Source organism: Nyctereutes procyonoides, unplaced genomic scaffold (genome assembly GCF_905146905.1).
Source record: "Nyctereutes procyonoides isolate TBG_1078 unplaced genomic scaffold, NYPRO_anot_genome, whole genome shotgun sequence".
Classification (NCBI taxonomy): Eukaryota; Metazoa; Chordata; class Mammalia; order Carnivora; family Canidae; genus Nyctereutes; species Nyctereutes procyonoides.
This window is the reverse complement of record NW_026575128.1, coordinates 26,662,626-26,680,543: the sequence shown is the minus strand read 5'-3', so window position 1 is coordinate 26,680,543 and position 17,918 is coordinate 26,662,626. Positions and strand designations below refer to the sequence as shown.

Here is a 17,918-nt window from a genome sequence, read left to right as displayed (position 1 = left end):
CGTATCTCATAAAGCACCCCAAAACCAATGATGTAAGTGTTGATTTTCCCATAAAAGTTTTAAGAACTAAATTAAATAATTTTTAATTAACACAACCTTAAGTTGGTGTGTTTCCTTCCATTGTATACCAAACTAAATTACTCACTAGTTAAGTAATCTAAATCATCTCCTCAGTTATTCATTCAACAAATATCTATTGAGTAGCGTAGCTCTCTGTGTGGTACACTCTGGGATTACAATGGCACACAGCTCTACTCTCTCCACTAATAGAGCTCAGAGTCTACAAGGAAAGAAAAGACAAGTGAAAAGAAAATAGAGGAGCAACAAAATGAGGTTAAGCAAAGGATTCCAAGGTGAGACCTCAATGAGGAGTCGACATTATTATTCTGGAAAAAGAGGAGGGACAGTCAGAGGTGAAGGAAAGCTTTCCAGCAAGGAGAACAAGGCATGTGAAGACTAGAAACAAAGTAAAACATTTAACTTTCTGAAAACTGCAAGAAGTTTAGTAAAGTGGCTACTGGCATATTATTCAAATGGCTTCTTGGTCTCAGCTGCCTACTGCAGATAGAGAAGACAGGCCCAGTTTCAAGATATCTTCAACATGTCCTTATATTCGGGAGGGAGAAGGGGAATGTTATATTGACAACTGCTATCAGAGGAAAAATGTGCAAAAAAAAAAAAAAAGACATGAGTAGGCAGGATTATTTAAAGTTGTAACTGTGGTGACTATTTATAGTAAAAATTGTGGTTATCTTTTCAGAAACACCAATATCTGGAGAGAAAAATAATGTCAAGAAAAAACAAAACATTAATTTTTAAATACTTTCTTAATCTCATTAATGGAGCGTTCTTGGTAAGAGTCTTTATTTCGTAAAGAAAATTTAATGCATTTTTATTGGCAATCACCAAGAATATAAACACTGATGGTCTTTCCTGTAGGTTCTTGGACTTCTACTCATGGGATTTGGTGCATGGCTGTTATTAGATAGAAATAATTTTTTCACAGCTTTGGGTATGTATCTATTTTTCTTTTGCTAAGTGAAGCCAGGCGTTCCATTTTAAATAATTGCATACGTAGTTTATTCAGCAGGTGGCAGTATTTCTCCAAAATTCATTTATATTGCTCAAGAATGGAAGATTGTGGATTGTTCTAATACACTCTGGATGAAAAGATAATGGAAATCAACATAGTGTTTAAGTTAAATCATTTCTTTTAAAACTTAATTACTCTCACCGTTACGTGTTACAAAAAAAATAAAATTATCCTAATATAAATGAAATAGTTGGATGCATTTAACTGAATTAAAAAACCCTTTGTTTTACCATTTTGTAGTATGCCTTGGTCACTATGGACTGAAGTTTAATAGACGAAGTGTTGTTTTCATATACGTATCCTTGGTAGTAGGGAAGGAAGCCACATTTCAAGTGCTCGGTAGCCATATGTGGCTATTGGGTATTAGCTATGTAATTAGGCAATGCAGATTTAGTTTATTTCCACTACTCAGTAAGTTCTAGACAGCATCATTAAATATATGACACAAGGCATGCATACTTTAGAAGCTACATTTCTTAGTGGACTTCAAGGAAGAAAAAAATACATTTGCAGGAAAACAAAAGCTAAATAAAAAGATTTCATAGGTAATGAAGTGCTACAAAATATTGACTAATTTAGTTAAACTTTCAGCTACACTTGAAGTGTCTGATCTTTATTCTCTTCTGTTTCTATACGTTGATTATGGGAAAGAGTCCATGATGTCTGAGTGCATTAGTGGTTTGCTCAGAGTACATGGGTGTGTGGAGATCATATGACAGCCTTTCTTTCCTTTTCTTCCCCAGAAGAATGGCAATAATAGCTTCCAGTTATTTAATGTTGACTATGTGCCAGCACTGGGCTTAGCACTTCCCATACAGTATCTAATTTAATAGTGGCGTAGTTAGGGTAGAGCAAAAGTCATTTTCTTTTTTTCTTTCCCTCCATTATAGAATTGAAAGATAATTCTCCCTAACCTTAATGTACTTGCTTGTGGGGGCAGGGGGATGGAGACCCTAAACAGATAATCCGAAACTTATTCTTTAAGTTTTGGGGTTTTTTTAAATTATGTATTTAAACATTAAGTGAAATCTCAGTTAAGGTTTTAAGGCATGGGCCTGAAAATAACCAGTTTGTGGCAAGGAACTGGTCGGTTCCTCCTCTCTCTTTTATCTGCAACTTTCAGTGAACCTACTTCTTAAAAATGACTGCCTTCACCTCTCCATTTGTAAGAACCACCATGCCACCTAAGGGTCCCACCTTCCTCCGCTTGTGTTCTGACCTCCTTTCTCAGTTATCTTCCAAATGTCACTAAAACGATGATCATCTATCCACATAATATTAAACGCTTTTTTTCTGGCTCCCCACTGCAATCTTTTATTCACATGGCAAATATTTATAGAGCCCATTCTACATGTTAGACACAATCCCGTGAGCTGAGGATGCTGTACTGTACAAGGAAGACAAATGTGTCCTCAGGGAGCTTAATTCCAGTAAGGAAGATTGGATAAGAGTACACAAAGTGGGCATAATTTGGCCCCTGTAATCCTGCCCACTTTCACCTGCTTCAAACCCTAAAGTGCCAGCAAAGCTGAGTGTCCAACACACACCATGCTCTTCTGTGTCTCAGTACGCCTCTCATTCCAGCCAAGATATTTTCAATTTCCATCTTTTAAAGCCCAGGTACAGTGCTGCCTTCTCCAGCAATCTTGCCTAAGCTCTCCACCCACCTCCCCCTACTGGATTAAGTGCTCTTGTACCCAGTGGTGTGTTGGTAGACATTTACCAACTGGTTCTGGGATACAAAGTCTAGATTTATGGTATTTACCTATTTCTGTGGTTTAAATACGTAATGCCACGGTGGCTGATTTCACAGTGCCAACATGAATTGAGTTAGCTTACAGAGTTTTTGAAAATGTAACAGCGTTTATGAGCCAGAACAAACTGGCTCCAGCACACCACTGTTCTCCCATAAAATTTAGGCATATTTAATTTATTTTCTCCTTCTTCTTTTTTTTTTAACAAATATTTGTTAGGAACTCAGTGTTCTACACTCTGTATCATAACACTAAGCATTTAACAGTCTGTTGACTATGTAAATATATGTGGTCTCTAACACAGAGAGCTCAGTCTAGATGGAGAGAGAATAAAATATAGTTTTAATCAGGTCATTTTACCAATAAACTCAGAGTTTCATATAAGAGAAACATAGCCCACACATATTAGACACTCAAAATTGTTATGAATAAATTCATAAATGTTTTGGATGTTCATTAAGCATAGAAGAGTTTACCTCAGGAAAAAAAATTCTGCTTTCATAGAAGACAATGAAGATAAGGTGAAGGTAAAGAGATCTTCTGAAATGAAAACATTTTCTATCATGTCATTAAAGGAAGAAAAGTTGTTGCCAAGACTAAATAAGAGGGTGCCAGAATGAAGTTTAAAAAAAAAAGGGACACACTTGGGGCACCTGGGTGGCTCAGTGGTTGAGCGGCTGACTTTGGCTCAGGACATGATCCTGGAGTCCCGAGATCGAGTCCCGCATCGGGCTCCTGGTGAGGAGCCTGCTTCTCCCTCTGCCTGTGTCTCTGCCTCTCCCCCTATGTCTCTCATTAATAAATAAATAAAATCTTTTAAAAAAAGAGAGACACACACACACAGAGTCCTACTGGTTTGGCAATAACTGCTGAGGGAAATCTTGGATTACTGCCTACATTATTAAATAGAATATAAACATCACTTAATAATAATTTATTTTGTGGTTTCCACAGACGAAGATAATCATTCAATAGTATATGTTTTTCAAATTTTTATTGGAACTGGATCTGCTATTGTTCTTCTTTGCCTCTTGGGTTATTTGGGAATTCACAGTGAAATCAGGTGGCTCCTACTTCTGGTATGTATTTCATTTTAGTAGCCTGAATGAATTTGTATCTTCGATTTTGAGTGTCTATGTCACACAAATGAGCAATACTGATGTACTCCACCGTAACATTGCAGTGTAGTGTGCCCTAGGGAAGAAGGTAAATGAAGCATTTCCCCTCAAGAAACTTCTAGGTAGAATGTTCTTTGTGAGTTTTTCATGGATCAAATCTGGACCTCTGCACCTACACACTTAGATATTACTTTTCGACACAGAGTCAGTAGGAACCCATATCCTAGGGTTGCCTAGGATAACCAAACTTAACCAAACTTAAGAATCTAAAGACTGAAATCCAAATAAACTGTTAATGTCAATAAGCAATGTGGGTTAGCAAGGAAAAGAAAACATGTCCAGGACTCAGCATTTTTCTCATGCCGTGTGGGAAGCTAACTTAAAAGTGAAGTCACGATTTATTATTGAACAAAGAGAAATATAACTGCTGAGAGGACCAGACTCTGGCATCTGGCTTGCACACTATGTCTCCCTAGCCATATAACATGAAAAGGTAAATTATAATTAGAAATGTAGACCTAATATGGACCATTTACCAGGCCTGTGGTAGGTATAGATCACAATGCGCAGACTCAGATGAAATATAGCTTTTTAACGTTTTCTTTTTTTTTTTTTTCTGTGTGTCATGAAACACACAGAGACACACAGAGAGAGACAGAGACATAGGCAGAGGGAGAAGCAGGCTCTCCACGGGAAGGCTGATGTGATGTGGGACTTGATCCCAAGATCCCAGGATCACACCCTGAGCTGAATGCAGATGCTCAACCACTGAGCCACCCAGGTGTCCTGGTACCTTTATTATTTGAATATTCCCTCTGGCAGAGGCTCTTTGAGCAAAGCTGGAAGCCACACTTCCTTTTCCCTCTGGGGTCTTAGCACTCACTGGAGTAATGCCAGGAAGCCCAATGCTAGACTCTGCTGCTCTGGGAGTGTTCAGGCCTCCAGTATCTGTCTCAGACTCTTGTTAGTCTAAAAAGAGATCTCACTTTCTCTTCTCAACTCCTACCTTTCTCTTGTTCCAGAACATTTAGCATAATTTTCTCATTGGGCTTCTAATTTTGGATCTGGAAACAAGGACAGAAATGGCTTACAGGAAAATTTTTATTTTCTCCTTGCCATAAATTTCCCTTTAGGCAAAAGAAGCACAGAGCCTGATACTGGTATAAAATGGGAGATGAGTAAGGAAAGGGGAAACTAGAGGGGGAAAAACAAACATCTTCTAAGTTCTGCCTTATGGGATTCAAGTATGAATGGACAGTGACTGAGCATAAGACCCCATCACAAGGAATGTACATAATACCAGGACCTGAAGCTAAGACACCACACTCTTGTCTGGACACTTGGACGAAGGACACTGCTACTTTTTGCAATCAGGCCACTTTTTCTATTCTCCTCTGAATTTACCAATACTTTTCTGATGGATACATTTTTCCTTTAACCATGTTAATTCACATAGTCAAGTTATGGGCAAATTTTATAGGTCTAAGCACTATTCTTTGTCTTAAAGGTGATTTTGCAGACCCCTACTCCAATTGAATAGATATTAGTCTTGCAGTTTAACTCTTCAGGGTGGTTTATTGTGGTCTTTTAAATTATATATATATATATATATATATATACATATATATATATATATATACATGTATATATATATATATATTTTTGAGTGAGAGCATGAGTGGGATGGGGAGGGGCAGAGAAAGAGAGAAGCAGACTCCCCACTGAGCAGGGAACTGGACACTAGGGCAGGGTGGGGGGGGGGAGAGGGAACTATCACTTCCTGTGTGTACTTTAAGATTGTATATTTCCTATGATATGCCTTGTCCCATCATTGAAGCATCTAAAATACATATTAGAAACGCAGTTGCCATCTCTGTTTTTCTTTTGTTTCAGTACACAGCACTGTTAATGTGGGCCTTTGGTGTTCAGGTTGTGTTTTCAGCATTCATCATCATAAAGAAAAAGGAGGTATGGAAATATTACCTTTTTACTTGAAATCTAAAGAAAATTGGATATCTTAAATTACTGAGACCTATGAGCCTATATTAAGAGAAAAGGTAAATGTCTTTGGGAGTGTGGGAGATTTGTTGAAGTACTACAGAATTCTATAAGGAAAGGGCCAAGGGTCAGAATGGAAAGATGGGCTAGAGAAATTTGTCTTCAACTCAGCGGAAGATTGAGAATGTTGTAAATAACAAAGAACGTGGGGAAAGAGGAGGTGATACTGAGTATAGGGAATCCAAAACTGGTCCCAGCCAACTGTGCCTACCACGAGTGACTCAATTCTATTTTTCTATGTAAACTGACTATATATATATTCTACTTCTTTAGTCTTGTACAAATTTGAAATTTTGTGATTTTATTTAAATGAGATGAACCAGGGATCCTGGGTGGCTTAGTTGGTTAAGCATCCAACTCTTGGTTTAAGCTCAGATTATGATCATAGGTCCTGAGATCAAGCCCCACATTGAGCTCCCCACTGAATAAAGAGTCCGCTTGAAGATTTTTTCCCTCTGCCTCTCCCTGCACAATCCCTCAAATAAATTAAAAAGTCTTTAAAATAACAATAAATAAATGCATAAATAAGTACATAAATAGGTGAGATGAACTGAATAATTCCTGTATTTTGCACAGGTATGGTCATGAGTGATATAATTAATCACAATAAGATTTATATTTATCAAATTAAGTTAAAAAATAATATATTACCTGGAAAAAAACCTTTTGGAAACAAAGCTTACCCAGTAAGGTCAATGATTACTTTCAATTTTTAAAGAAATGTCATTGTTTCAGTGTAGTCACAGTCTGTCTTTTTTTTTTTCAATATTTTATTTATTTATTCATGAAAGACACAGAGAGAGACAGAGACAGAGACAGAGACAGAGACACAGGCAGAAGGAGAAGCCCCTGCGGGGAGCCTGATGCAGGACTTGATCCCAGGACCTGGGATCACACCCTGAGCCAAAGGCAGACACTCAACCGCTGAGCCACCCAGGCGTCCCTGTCTTCTTGTGTCATGGGAGATTGTCCTGTAGTGAAAGAGCCTGGACTTGAAGACATAGAGATCTGCAGATGACTAGTGCTCAGCAAGCTACTTCACAGCCCAAAACCTATGTCTTCATCTGTACAATATGGTTCCTACTTTCCTCCTGTATAAGGTGACATCAACTGACGACTTAAACAGTTTCTTTTATAGACTAGCTACTTCATTTGCTCTCCTTTGCTTGGCATCTATCCTGGATATCTAACCACCCAGGACTTACTGTTAATGATCTGACATTTAGCACTAAAATTTCTGTGTGTGTGTGTGTGTGTGTGTGTGTGTGTGTCAATACAGAGTGTGAGTTCTATAAAGCTATGCTTATGACAAAGCACTTCATCACAACTTATCAGCCTCTCACTTGAGGATCTGATGATAGAACTTGAATATAACACTTCAGGATCTTTAGCGCATAAATTTAGTTTATCAGTGTTGTTCATACTCACTTAAGAGTTATTCACATACTCATCTCTGCTTAATTTAAGAAACAGAATGACCGTTTGAGAATAATTACCATGTGCCTGAGACTGTGATAAGCACTCTATAGGCATTATAGTTTTGATCCTCACAACCCCCAGAGATGCATTGGTTAGTCCTACTTTCTAGAACAGGAAACTGAGGATTTGAGAGAAGAGATACTTGCTAAAATATTTCATGGCCAAATGATAGAGCCTGAATTCAAACACTTATTTACTGAACCTAGAGCTAACAGCTTTGTTCACATTGATTTTTCTTCTACATTCATATTTAATTAAGCTCTTAGGAGCCTCTAAATCTTTTATGGCACTTACAGCACCCAACAATGTGGGAGGTGCACTAGGGCTTCAAAGGATGTCAGAATAAATAAGTGTGAGGGAATTTCATTTATATAGCAGTCACAGAGATTATATATGAAACTCTTATGTACTAAGATGTAATTTATATGCACTCTGGATCTCACAAATAATGCTTTAAAATATTTTATTTATTTGAGAGAGGAGAGAGAGGGAGAGAGAGAGAGAGAGAGAGAGAGAGAGCATGAGTGGGGAGAGGAGCACCAGGAGAGGGAGAAGCAAGCTCCCTGCTAAGCAGGGAGCTCTATGCCCCAGGGTCATGACCAGAGCCCAAGGCAGATGCTAAACCAACTGAGTCGCCCAGGTGTCCCACTAAATAATGCTTTAGAAGGTAAATAAGAACATAAATCTGCCCCTTCCCCACAATATAAAATGGAAAAACGTTTTCTATTCTAAATAAAAATTGACTTAGAGAAAAAGTTAAATAACTTAGAAATTTAGATAACACTTTGCATTATTCTAATCTTCTTAAATGGATTAGAGCATAGATATATAAGTTAACTACATAAGAGTTTAACTTGTACACATGGTTCAATTGTTGTAGTATTTCCACCAGTAATTTCATTTTCATTATTCAAAGACAGCATAATACAATGAGAAACCTAGAGTTCAAATGAACCATATTGAGAAGTCCCAGCTCTTCATCGTCATTCATGTAAACAAAGCAAATAACTAAATTATCTGAATATCTAGCTCTTTGTTCATAATACTATCTGTTCTTTTTACCTTTAACTTTAGCTATGAACGTCATATAAAGTTCTAAATATTTAAGTAAGTTACTATTAAAATCTACCTCTGCAATATCTATATTTTGAAATAGTAGTTTCCCCCAGACTTTCAAATCTGATTGTTTTTGTTACAGTATTTTGAAAGGATAATTTTTCAATGAAAGTCATAATTATTGTATAAATATACAGTAGGCACAGGTCAACAATTTTATTTAGGATCTTGATTAATGTAGGAACCGGTAAGAAATCAAAACCAGTTTGAAGGAGTGTCCAAAGAGAAGACACTTATAAAGGCCGTTTCTTAATATATACAAAACGTGGTTGGTAGGGGAGATACCAACTGCACCCCACCAGGAAAAATTCATTTGTGTTCCTCTGACAAAGAGTCAGTTGTCTAACTATAACTTCCTACAACTTACAAAGTTGTGAAGTAAGTTAAAAACTAAAACAGGTACAGGCTCCCATAGAATAAGAAGACTCTGAAGTTATACTAAAGAAAGCCCAGTTTCCACTGAATAGATGCTCAGTAATCCTTTTTGGTCCATTTCAAAGTTTTTCAGTTTTTTCTGAGGGTGCAAGAAGAAAAACAGAATCCTTAGACATTCAGGAGAATAGTCCATAACTCTCTCCCTAATCACAAAACAAGTCTCCTATATTCCTCCTGTAGATCATAATGCAAAAAACCAAATGCCTCAGCACTTTCTGAGATTGCTAAAAATGTTATAAAGAAGAAAAAGAAAACACAGAGCAAACTGACTAGAATACTCCTTTATTAGGAACCATAAGGAAAGTTTCTTCCAGATTTTGACTTTATTTTTCTTTCCAATTTTTATTTAAATTCCAGTGTCATATTAGTTTCAGGTATAGAATTTAGTGATTATGTACACAGTGGGATATTACTCAGCCATAAAAATGATAAAATCTTGCCATTTGCAAGGGCTAGAGGGTATTATGCTAAGCCAAGTAAAATAAGTCAGTCAGATAAAGACAAATACCATGTGATTTCAGATTTTGACTTTTGATGCAATTTTCAACAGGTTCACCAAGCATGGCATGATAAAATTGACCTGATCATTAGTGAGTATGGATCTAAAGATATGCCTGAAGACATACCCAAGTGGACTGTTCTGAATGCTTTACAGAAAACAGTAAGAAAAAAATAACATAAAACTAAAAATTAGATGCCAAACCTGGTCCCTGTGGGGTAAGGAGGAGACAGGGAAGGGCAGGAGATAGGGTCAGAGGAATGAAAGGTTCTTGTATTTCTTCCCCCCAAAACTGGGTGGAATAGCACTGTTCCCACTTACAGATCTTAACTTTTATCCTCCTTTTGTAACTTAAATCTCCTATTCTTGGTTAACTGATGTGCATTTTAACCTGGTTTCACCTGTAACAGTGGTCTTCTCCCGAGGGGGGTAATCTTCCCTGCTGCACCTGTGGGAGAGAAGTCTGAGCACAGCGCTTGCTAGCACCAGAGAAGCATAGTGGTTACCATTTGAGGTATCCATTTGCCGCATATGAGCTTTTTGACCCTGGACAAGTACCTTTATTAATTTCAAGTTTCATATTAGCAAAATGGACAGAATAACCCTTACCTCTGGTCGGCAGGAATAAATGAAGTAATATATAGAATGTATAGAAAGCCTTGGATCTGGAACTAATACTTGTTAGCTAACATTATTAGGGTCATTATTCTACAGTTCAAATATATCTAGGCAGGGCATAAGAATGGGTATTTTCACCCATATGGTTTACATAGATCAGCAGCTGGAACATAGTAAATGCTTGATAAAGAAAACAGCAAGCATTGGCATAGCACCAGACCTTTCTGGAAGCACTTTGCCTGTATTATTAACTCACTTAATCCTTCAAACCCAATGAAGAACTATTATCCTCATTTTATAGATAAAGGACAGTGAAATTTAGTAACTAACACAGAGTCACACAGCTAATTATTTGGTAGAGCCAGGATTCAATTCCAGAAAATGTTGCACTAGATGTTATACTCTTAACTACTATACTAGGTGCCCCACATAAAATATTATTTTTGGTGTATTATTAGCAGCAAGGCATTTTAGGAAAATTGAAACATAATTATAGATGCTCTTACTAGTCTTGTTTTTTCTCGGATATATGTGACGTGTATATATTACTTTATTAGATTGCATTAGGGCTGAGAATCAAACCTTCCTATGGAGATAAATTGATAAACAAGATAGCAGTTTAATCTATGACATCAGTATTATTAATAAAAATCTAGTTTATAGTTCCCAGGCACGGGTATAATTGAGATAGCACATATAGCTTTGATCAAACTCATTTTCAAAACCCAAACTCTAAAGCATCATTTAGTCATGCGACATTTCCAAAATTGTTGGTACATACTGTGACATAGGCAGTCCTGATGCTGTAACTTTCTTTTTTTTTTTGTAACTTTCAATAACAAGTTTAGAAGCAATGAAATATTCATTCCAACTTTGTCTTAAATTCTTGATGACAAATATATAAGCTGATTCTTTTATATCCTCCCAATTCCGCTTGACAGGATTAGAAATGAGGTGTTTCTTAGATGTTTTATCGCTTCTGTGGCTATTTGCCTTATCAACTTTTTTGGTTCTCCATGGCCATTTTTTTACACAATGCAAAACTTGAAAGTTAACATCTTACATTGAGTCTAAGAGAGTAAAAAGAACCCCGTGTCTCTTTACATATATTAAATACACATAGTAGCATTTGGGGGCTAAATATAAAAAGAGCTGCTATAATGAGGAGGAAGATATGGCTGCTGTGATCTCTCTTCTGTCTTCTGGCTCAAACATAGTTGGTAGCCTCAGTAAATCAGGCATTTCTTCCATCCTGGGTTCCTTTAATGATAAATTCTTATCTAACAATTTCATGCTAACATAGCCCACTTACATTTAAAGATCTTTAGTTCTGGTTAACATCAACAAAAGTAGCCACAAAGTAATGGATTAAACCAACAAAAATATACTTATATTTGTAATTTACTACATTCCAATGGAGAATAATAACTTTTCTTCACAAAAACTACTTTAATGTGCATGGGAATCATAATTAACTGCATTTTGAATATTTTATAGTAAAATTCATAGAATTCCTTTTTTTTTAGTTGCAGTGTTGTGGCCAGTACAATTATACAGATTGGATAAAGAACAAAAATAAAGAAAATTCAGAACAGGTGCCATGTTCTTGCACAAATTCTACACTAAGGAAATGGTTTTGTGATGAGCCACTGAATTCAACTTACCTAGAGGTAAAGATAAGGCTCTCCCCAAGTGTTTACGGTGTCTTTTTTATTTTTTCAAGTCAACTTAGAATTCTGAGCAAAGTTTTATATAAAACAATGTTATTTATAGTGATTAGGTTCTTAAGTTACTTTATGAAACTGAACTCATAATTAGATGAATAATTATTATTTCAGGTATATAATAAACAAATTAAATAAACTTTCTGGGAGTATGTCATCCAAGTGCTCCTGGAACTTGGGATACCATCAACCTTTCTCTCCAATCCTCTTTCCTGAATCCCTGCAGATTGGCAAATCTCTTTTGGCAAATTTCTGGTCTATAGCATTGGTAAGGGAGCTGCAGTACCAGAGGTAAAGAGGTATAAGGATTGGCAGAAACTAAAGGGAAGGGAGCCCAGCAATGATACAAGCGGTGTTCAGGTAAATCTAGCAGAAGCAAGAATAGGGGTTCATCTGCTGCTTACATGTATGGGATATTGATAAATGAGATTTTTACTGCAATAACTTCTAATACTTTATATAGTTTATATGCTGATGTTATTCTAATCATAAGATGCATTTTTCAGTTACATAACTCATTCACAGATAAATAGAGCATTATGTTTTTTAAAAAGCTTCTCCTATTTGGGAAATAATCATTTTAGGTTGTATTATGTACCTTGCTGTATTACAGTAATTTGCAGAAAATTAAATCCCTCACTAAACTTAATAAATTTCTGATTTTGGGTCACCTGGCTGGCTCAGTCAATGGAGTATGCAATTCTTGATCTCAAGTTTGTATGTTTGAGCCCCACATTGGGTGTAGAGATTACTTAAAATTAATTTTTAAAAAAAAAATCCTGAATTCAGTTTTATGACAGCATCTTAGCAACTTTAAAAGTAGTAACTGAGATGTCCTGCTGTCATATGAAGTTCTCTGGACTAAAAAGTATAGTCTCCAGTTACACATTGACTTGCTTTTTAGACTCTGGTAAATCACTCTCTCTTATATTTCTTCTTTGTAATAGAATTATATATAAGACCATTTCGGGGCAGCCTGAGTGGCTCAGCGGTTTAGGCGCCTGCCTTTGGCCCAGGACGTGATCCTGGAGTCTCGGGATCGAGTCCCACGTCGGGCTCCCTGCATGGAGCCTGCTTCTCCCTCTGCCTCTCTCTCTCTCTCTCTCTCTCTCATGAATAAATAAATAAAATCTTAAAAAAAAAAAAAAAGACCATTTCTGGGAAGCCTGGGTGGCTCAGCGATTGAGCATTTGCTTTGGCCTATGTTATGATCCCAGGGTCCTGGGATCGAGTCTCACATTGGGCTCCCTGTGAAAAGCCTACTTCTCTCTCTGCCTATGTCTCTGCTTCTCTCTGTGTGTCTCTCATGAATAAATTAACAAAATCTTAAAAAAAAAAAAAAAGACCATTACCACCTCCAAGTCAATCTAAATAACTTTTTTTCCTTAGGGTTGTGAAAATAAAATCAACACATGGTATAGTGATAATGCTTTAACATTAATTGGCATTAACTTTGGACTTTTGGCTTCAGAGGTAAGCTTTTGTTCATATGTTTAAGGGTAAAATGTATTAAATAGAAACCATACATAACAAACTGCAGATGGAGTCCTAATCAGACAAATTAATACAATAAGAGTCAGGATCTTGAGACTATTTATATTCAGGAGAGATATAGATCCTAACTGGAGGTAATATACCTAAGTCAGCCAAATGACCAGTTTAATAAATGGTCATCTTGGAAGTTAGTGATTTCATTGCTTTGTGATAAATATAAAAAAACACTTCATATCTTAGTTATGGGAGCCCATGTCAGGCTGTCTTCATGTTGGCAAACTTTGGTAATCTAGACCCATGTTTTACATTCGTAAATATACTATTCACTCATATACTCATTCATTCATTCATTCATTCAGTAAATTTGGAGGAAGGGAGAACATTTACTGTCAGGTACTGTGCTAGCTGTTAGAGATACAATGTGAAGCAAAACAGACACACTCCATGACTTGCAGGGTGCCAGCTGCAGAATTGAGATTCAGAAGCAGAACCATTCTCCAGTCTCAGTGAAGACTGATGAAAGCAGGGAAGACTATAGATTTGAAGAAACTGTAAGAGTGAATACATTATTACAGTGTAGACTATAACATTGCAATGAAAATATAATGCATGGTTTGATAAGAACAGGATGCTGTGTTTAATTCTATGTTGATCCACAGTGGCATTGACCTAAGGTTCCATAAATTCCCTTCAACTGGTAATAGTTAGAGTCTCAGAATAGTGATTAAAACATTCTCATCTGCTTTAATACCATTCTTTTGAAATGTTTATTCTCCATTGTGTTCATGCTGAGGTATTTAAGACAAGACAATGCAAGATAGTACCTAGGGTCCATTTTATTATCTACCCTTTGCACACCATCTTCAACAATCCTAGCACAAAAAGATGAGGTTTTGTAGGACTAATGACATAGATGATGAACTAAAACAAGATGAGCAGTTCAAGACATTTAGTCCAATGATAGCCCATGTAATTAAAATGGAACTATTAGTTAGTCCTTCTATAAATGAACTTGGACAGCTGGGTTGCTCTAGAAGACTCTTTTTGCAGACTTCTTATTCACAACCATATGTAACTTCCTCCAAAATTTTTCCAACCTCTCTGATCCCTTTTCACTAAACAGCATGCATTTAAGTGATTGTAAGTATTAACCTGGCAAATTGCTCTTGTTGATTATATTTTGATCTTTTGTCATTTCCTTTTCTTCCAGGTTTTGCAAATCTTATTAACTGTTTCTTTCTTCAGACACATCAAGAATAGAATATACACAGAAGTGTGATCCTTGGATTTTAATTTGCCCAGAAGAAACCAGCTAATTCTCAAAATAATCACATAATGTTCTTTTACCCCCCACCCCAAAAAAGGTTTTGAATTACATTAGTTAAGTTTAGGACTTATTCAAATCAATGATTATATGTAACATAGAATTATTGAATATTATTATAAATCACTCCATGAAATTATTATTAATTTTGTTTTTCAAAATAGCAAATTCTGCAGTTCAGAATTTTACCTTGAGTTATTTTCTGAATTTGGAGGATATCATCATATATACTGAATTCAAAATGTGATGAAGTATCGTTACATGTTTTGAGTTTCTTATATAGAAAAGTATACCTACATTCTGTTCAGAAAACCCTAATTAAGTAAGCAATCATAACATGTACCTTACATTTGCAAATTTTAAGAAAACAACACTGATTTGGGTGAGATTTAAAAGAAAGATTGAAAATCTTCATGACAGTGACTTCTGTACTGAATCATTTATTTCTGTCTTCTGATTAATATTCGACAGTGGATAATAAACTCAAAATTTTAGGGATTTGGGTATACTTCAGTGGAAGTAATAAAATATTAAAATTACAATGAATTTTGAACTGTAGCAAAAATGTCTTAAAAGATCACTCAATTCCCATACTCAACTGGTTCTTCATATTCCTTAAATTTTGTTCAGTGCATGCATACACAATTCCCTGAAGGATATAAACATAACCTACCATTCTATTTTCCTAAAAATGATGTTGTGAGAACAGAAAAAAAAAATCCTTTGACAAATAAAAAGTGCTGTATAAATGTGAAGCATTATCATATCATTGTTGTTCTTTATAGCAAAAATACTGCCTTGACCTTGAGGAAATGAAGAAAGGATCCATTAACTGGATATCCTGCATTGCTCTTGCTCCAATAGAAGGCTCACTAATTCAATCATATATCTTTTCATCCATCTGTTCAGTACACTGCAGATTTCAGAGACCTATGAACTTTTTAAAAGACAGTGCAATAGGAAAAAGAATAACCATGTTCTCTAAAGCAGCCTATAAACACACATGCCTTCATTTCTTTAAGAAAGATTCTTTGGGGAATTTTTTACACTTTATTTCTATTTATTTTAAAAATTTTATTGATTTTAATTCCAGTATAATTAACATACAGTGTTATGTTGGTTTCAGGTGTACAATCTAGTGATTCAGCACTTCCATACATTACTCACAGCTCCCCAGGATAAGGGTAGTCTCTATCTGTCACTGAGGCTCTTTGCAACTCCAAAGCCTCACTCAGTGCTTGACGAGGTAGGTGGCCACCACATGCTAATGAATTTTAATGAGTCAGATTATTCAGTATGCTATCAGATAAAACTCAGCTGCCCTTTTAGATTGTCTTACTCTGACTGTATTCAATGGTTTGGATTTCATTTGGCTATCATAAGTATAATCTGTCCAAACTTGTTTAGTAAACAGTAGCTGCCAGCTCAATTAGTCACTGCCACCCACATCTCATTTCTCCAGCAACCCGAATAAGAGGCGTTGGCAAAATTTTTTCTAAAAGGATTTCATTGAAACACATTTTTAATAGAATATTGCAGCAGAAATACTATCAGGCAGGCCTAAGTGTTTGTTGAATGTTTGCAATATTTGTGTAATATTTTTATACCTTTGTTTTCTTTTTCTGATCTTAGAGGAGTATTTCTTCAGCATGAGAGTCCTTGGCAAAAGGAAAACACAAAAATCTAATCTGTTCACTACCATGATATAAGGCTGCAAAAAAAAAAAAATAAGTAAAAATAAATTTTAGGAGCACCTGTATGGCTCAGTCAGTTAAACATCTGCCTTTAGCTCAGGTCATGATCCAGGTCCTGCACAATAGGGAGTCTTTCCCTCTCCCTCTGCCTCTACCCCTCACTCATGTTATGTCTCACTTTTGCACACACTCCCTCTCAAATAGATAAAAACATCTTTAAAAAATGTTTTTAAATAAATTTTTAAAAACCTATTTTACACCACCTGTTATTTATCATTGTTTAGTCTCTGTTAATTATTTACCTTCTGTATCCCTTTTTATCTTTGAAGTGACCCATTAGATGAAAGAGAATAATGGCATATTTGTAGTAAATCTATAAATATTTATTGAGTAATAATGGATTTTTAACCTTATACAAATGATAAAACCTGAGAGAACAGAAGCTAATACTTGACAAATTAGATTATAGAGATCAACAATTTGCTAGTATTCAGAATATTTGGAAGAGTAAAAAGAAGTGTTTTTGTACCAGAGCTTTATAATATGAAAACAGAGTATATAATCCTTTTTTTTAATATTAGAACTTATTGCATTCAAGTACAATAGATAGTTCTCTGGATGTCTGAAAATATTTATGGAATGAAATATACAGAATCGCTGATTTCCTTCATTGATAGTTCATTACAGTTTGTTAACAATTCTAACAGTTCTTTACAATAACAACAGTTATAATAGAGAAAATAGTGTGAGAGATACTGGACACCAGCATGTCTGTAGAATATCTACAATATTTTAAGAAAATTCAGAATTTGTTAAATATTTGTGTAAATAGCACTTAAATTATCATATGTGGTGGAATTAGAAGATATTGTGTGAAAAAAATGAGTCATTTTGTGATTAATTTTCTAAGGTCTAGACACATTAAAATGTGGGCAAATCAGATTTTGTAATTAATATTCTAATGTAAGTTGTTTACTATTTTTCACTTTATTTCTTTTTTTTAATTTTTTTTTATAAATTAATTTTTATTGGTGTTCAATTTACCAACATACAGAATAACACCCAGTGCTATTTTTCACTTTATTTCACTCAAGAGGAAATGGTAATTCTTTTTTTCATTTTGTAATGTATTGCTATAACTATTAAGATTCCAAAGAGTAGGAAGTAGTAGGAAATATTTAAACAATAAAATCAGATTTAACAACAAAATCAGCAGTTTTCAGATTGTATTGAATATACCACTATCTAGTGTTTCTAAATACTAGCAAATGAAAAATGTAGCACGACACGGGCTGCAAATTTAAACCAATCGAGATAATAAGAATTTATTCTGTATTAAAAAATGCAACAGTTGTGAAAGGTCTAGAATGATTCTACAACAAAGTTTGGCAAACATTACCAACAACTTCAAAGTGAAGTATAAACAAAACAGTCATAACATTGGGAAGGTTATTTTTTTAAGTCTGTATGATTTGAAGACACTGATTTTTAGTGTTTATTTGTAGGTCTATT

General features: G+C 35.4%; 1 protein-coding gene across 1 annotated transcript; it reads left to right on the top strand.

Annotated features, from left to right (window-relative positions):
• The first annotated feature begins 787 nt into the window (after window positions 1-787).
• TSPAN19 (tetraspanin 19) lies at window positions 788-14,667 on the top strand. The gene is made up of 8 exons (XM_055341531.1): window positions 788-853; window positions 940-1,012; window positions 3,802-3,926; window positions 5,859-5,933; window positions 9,604-9,714; window positions 11,697-11,840; window positions 13,284-13,367; window positions 14,599-14,667. Exons 1-8 carry the CDS (start codon window positions 788-790, stop codon window positions 14,665-14,667), a joined length of 747 nt encoding a protein of 248 aa, XP_055197506.1.
• Window positions 14,668-17,918: the final 3,251 nt, after the last annotated feature.

Bases quoted from the DNA above. Each gene is read 5' to 3' on its own strand.
- TSPAN19 (XM_055341531.1), top strand. From the start codon at position 788: ATGTCAAGAAAAAACAAAACATTAATTTTTAAATACTTTCTTAATCTC. The intron at 3,927-5,858 runs GTATGTATTTCA...CTTTTGTTTCAG, and splicing joins TCAGGTGGCTCCTACTTCTG to TACACAGCACTGTTAATGTG. The intron at 13,368-14,598 runs GTAAGCTTTTGT...CTTTTCTTCCAG, and splicing joins TTGGACTTTTGGCTTCAGAG to GTTTTGCAAATCTTATTAAC.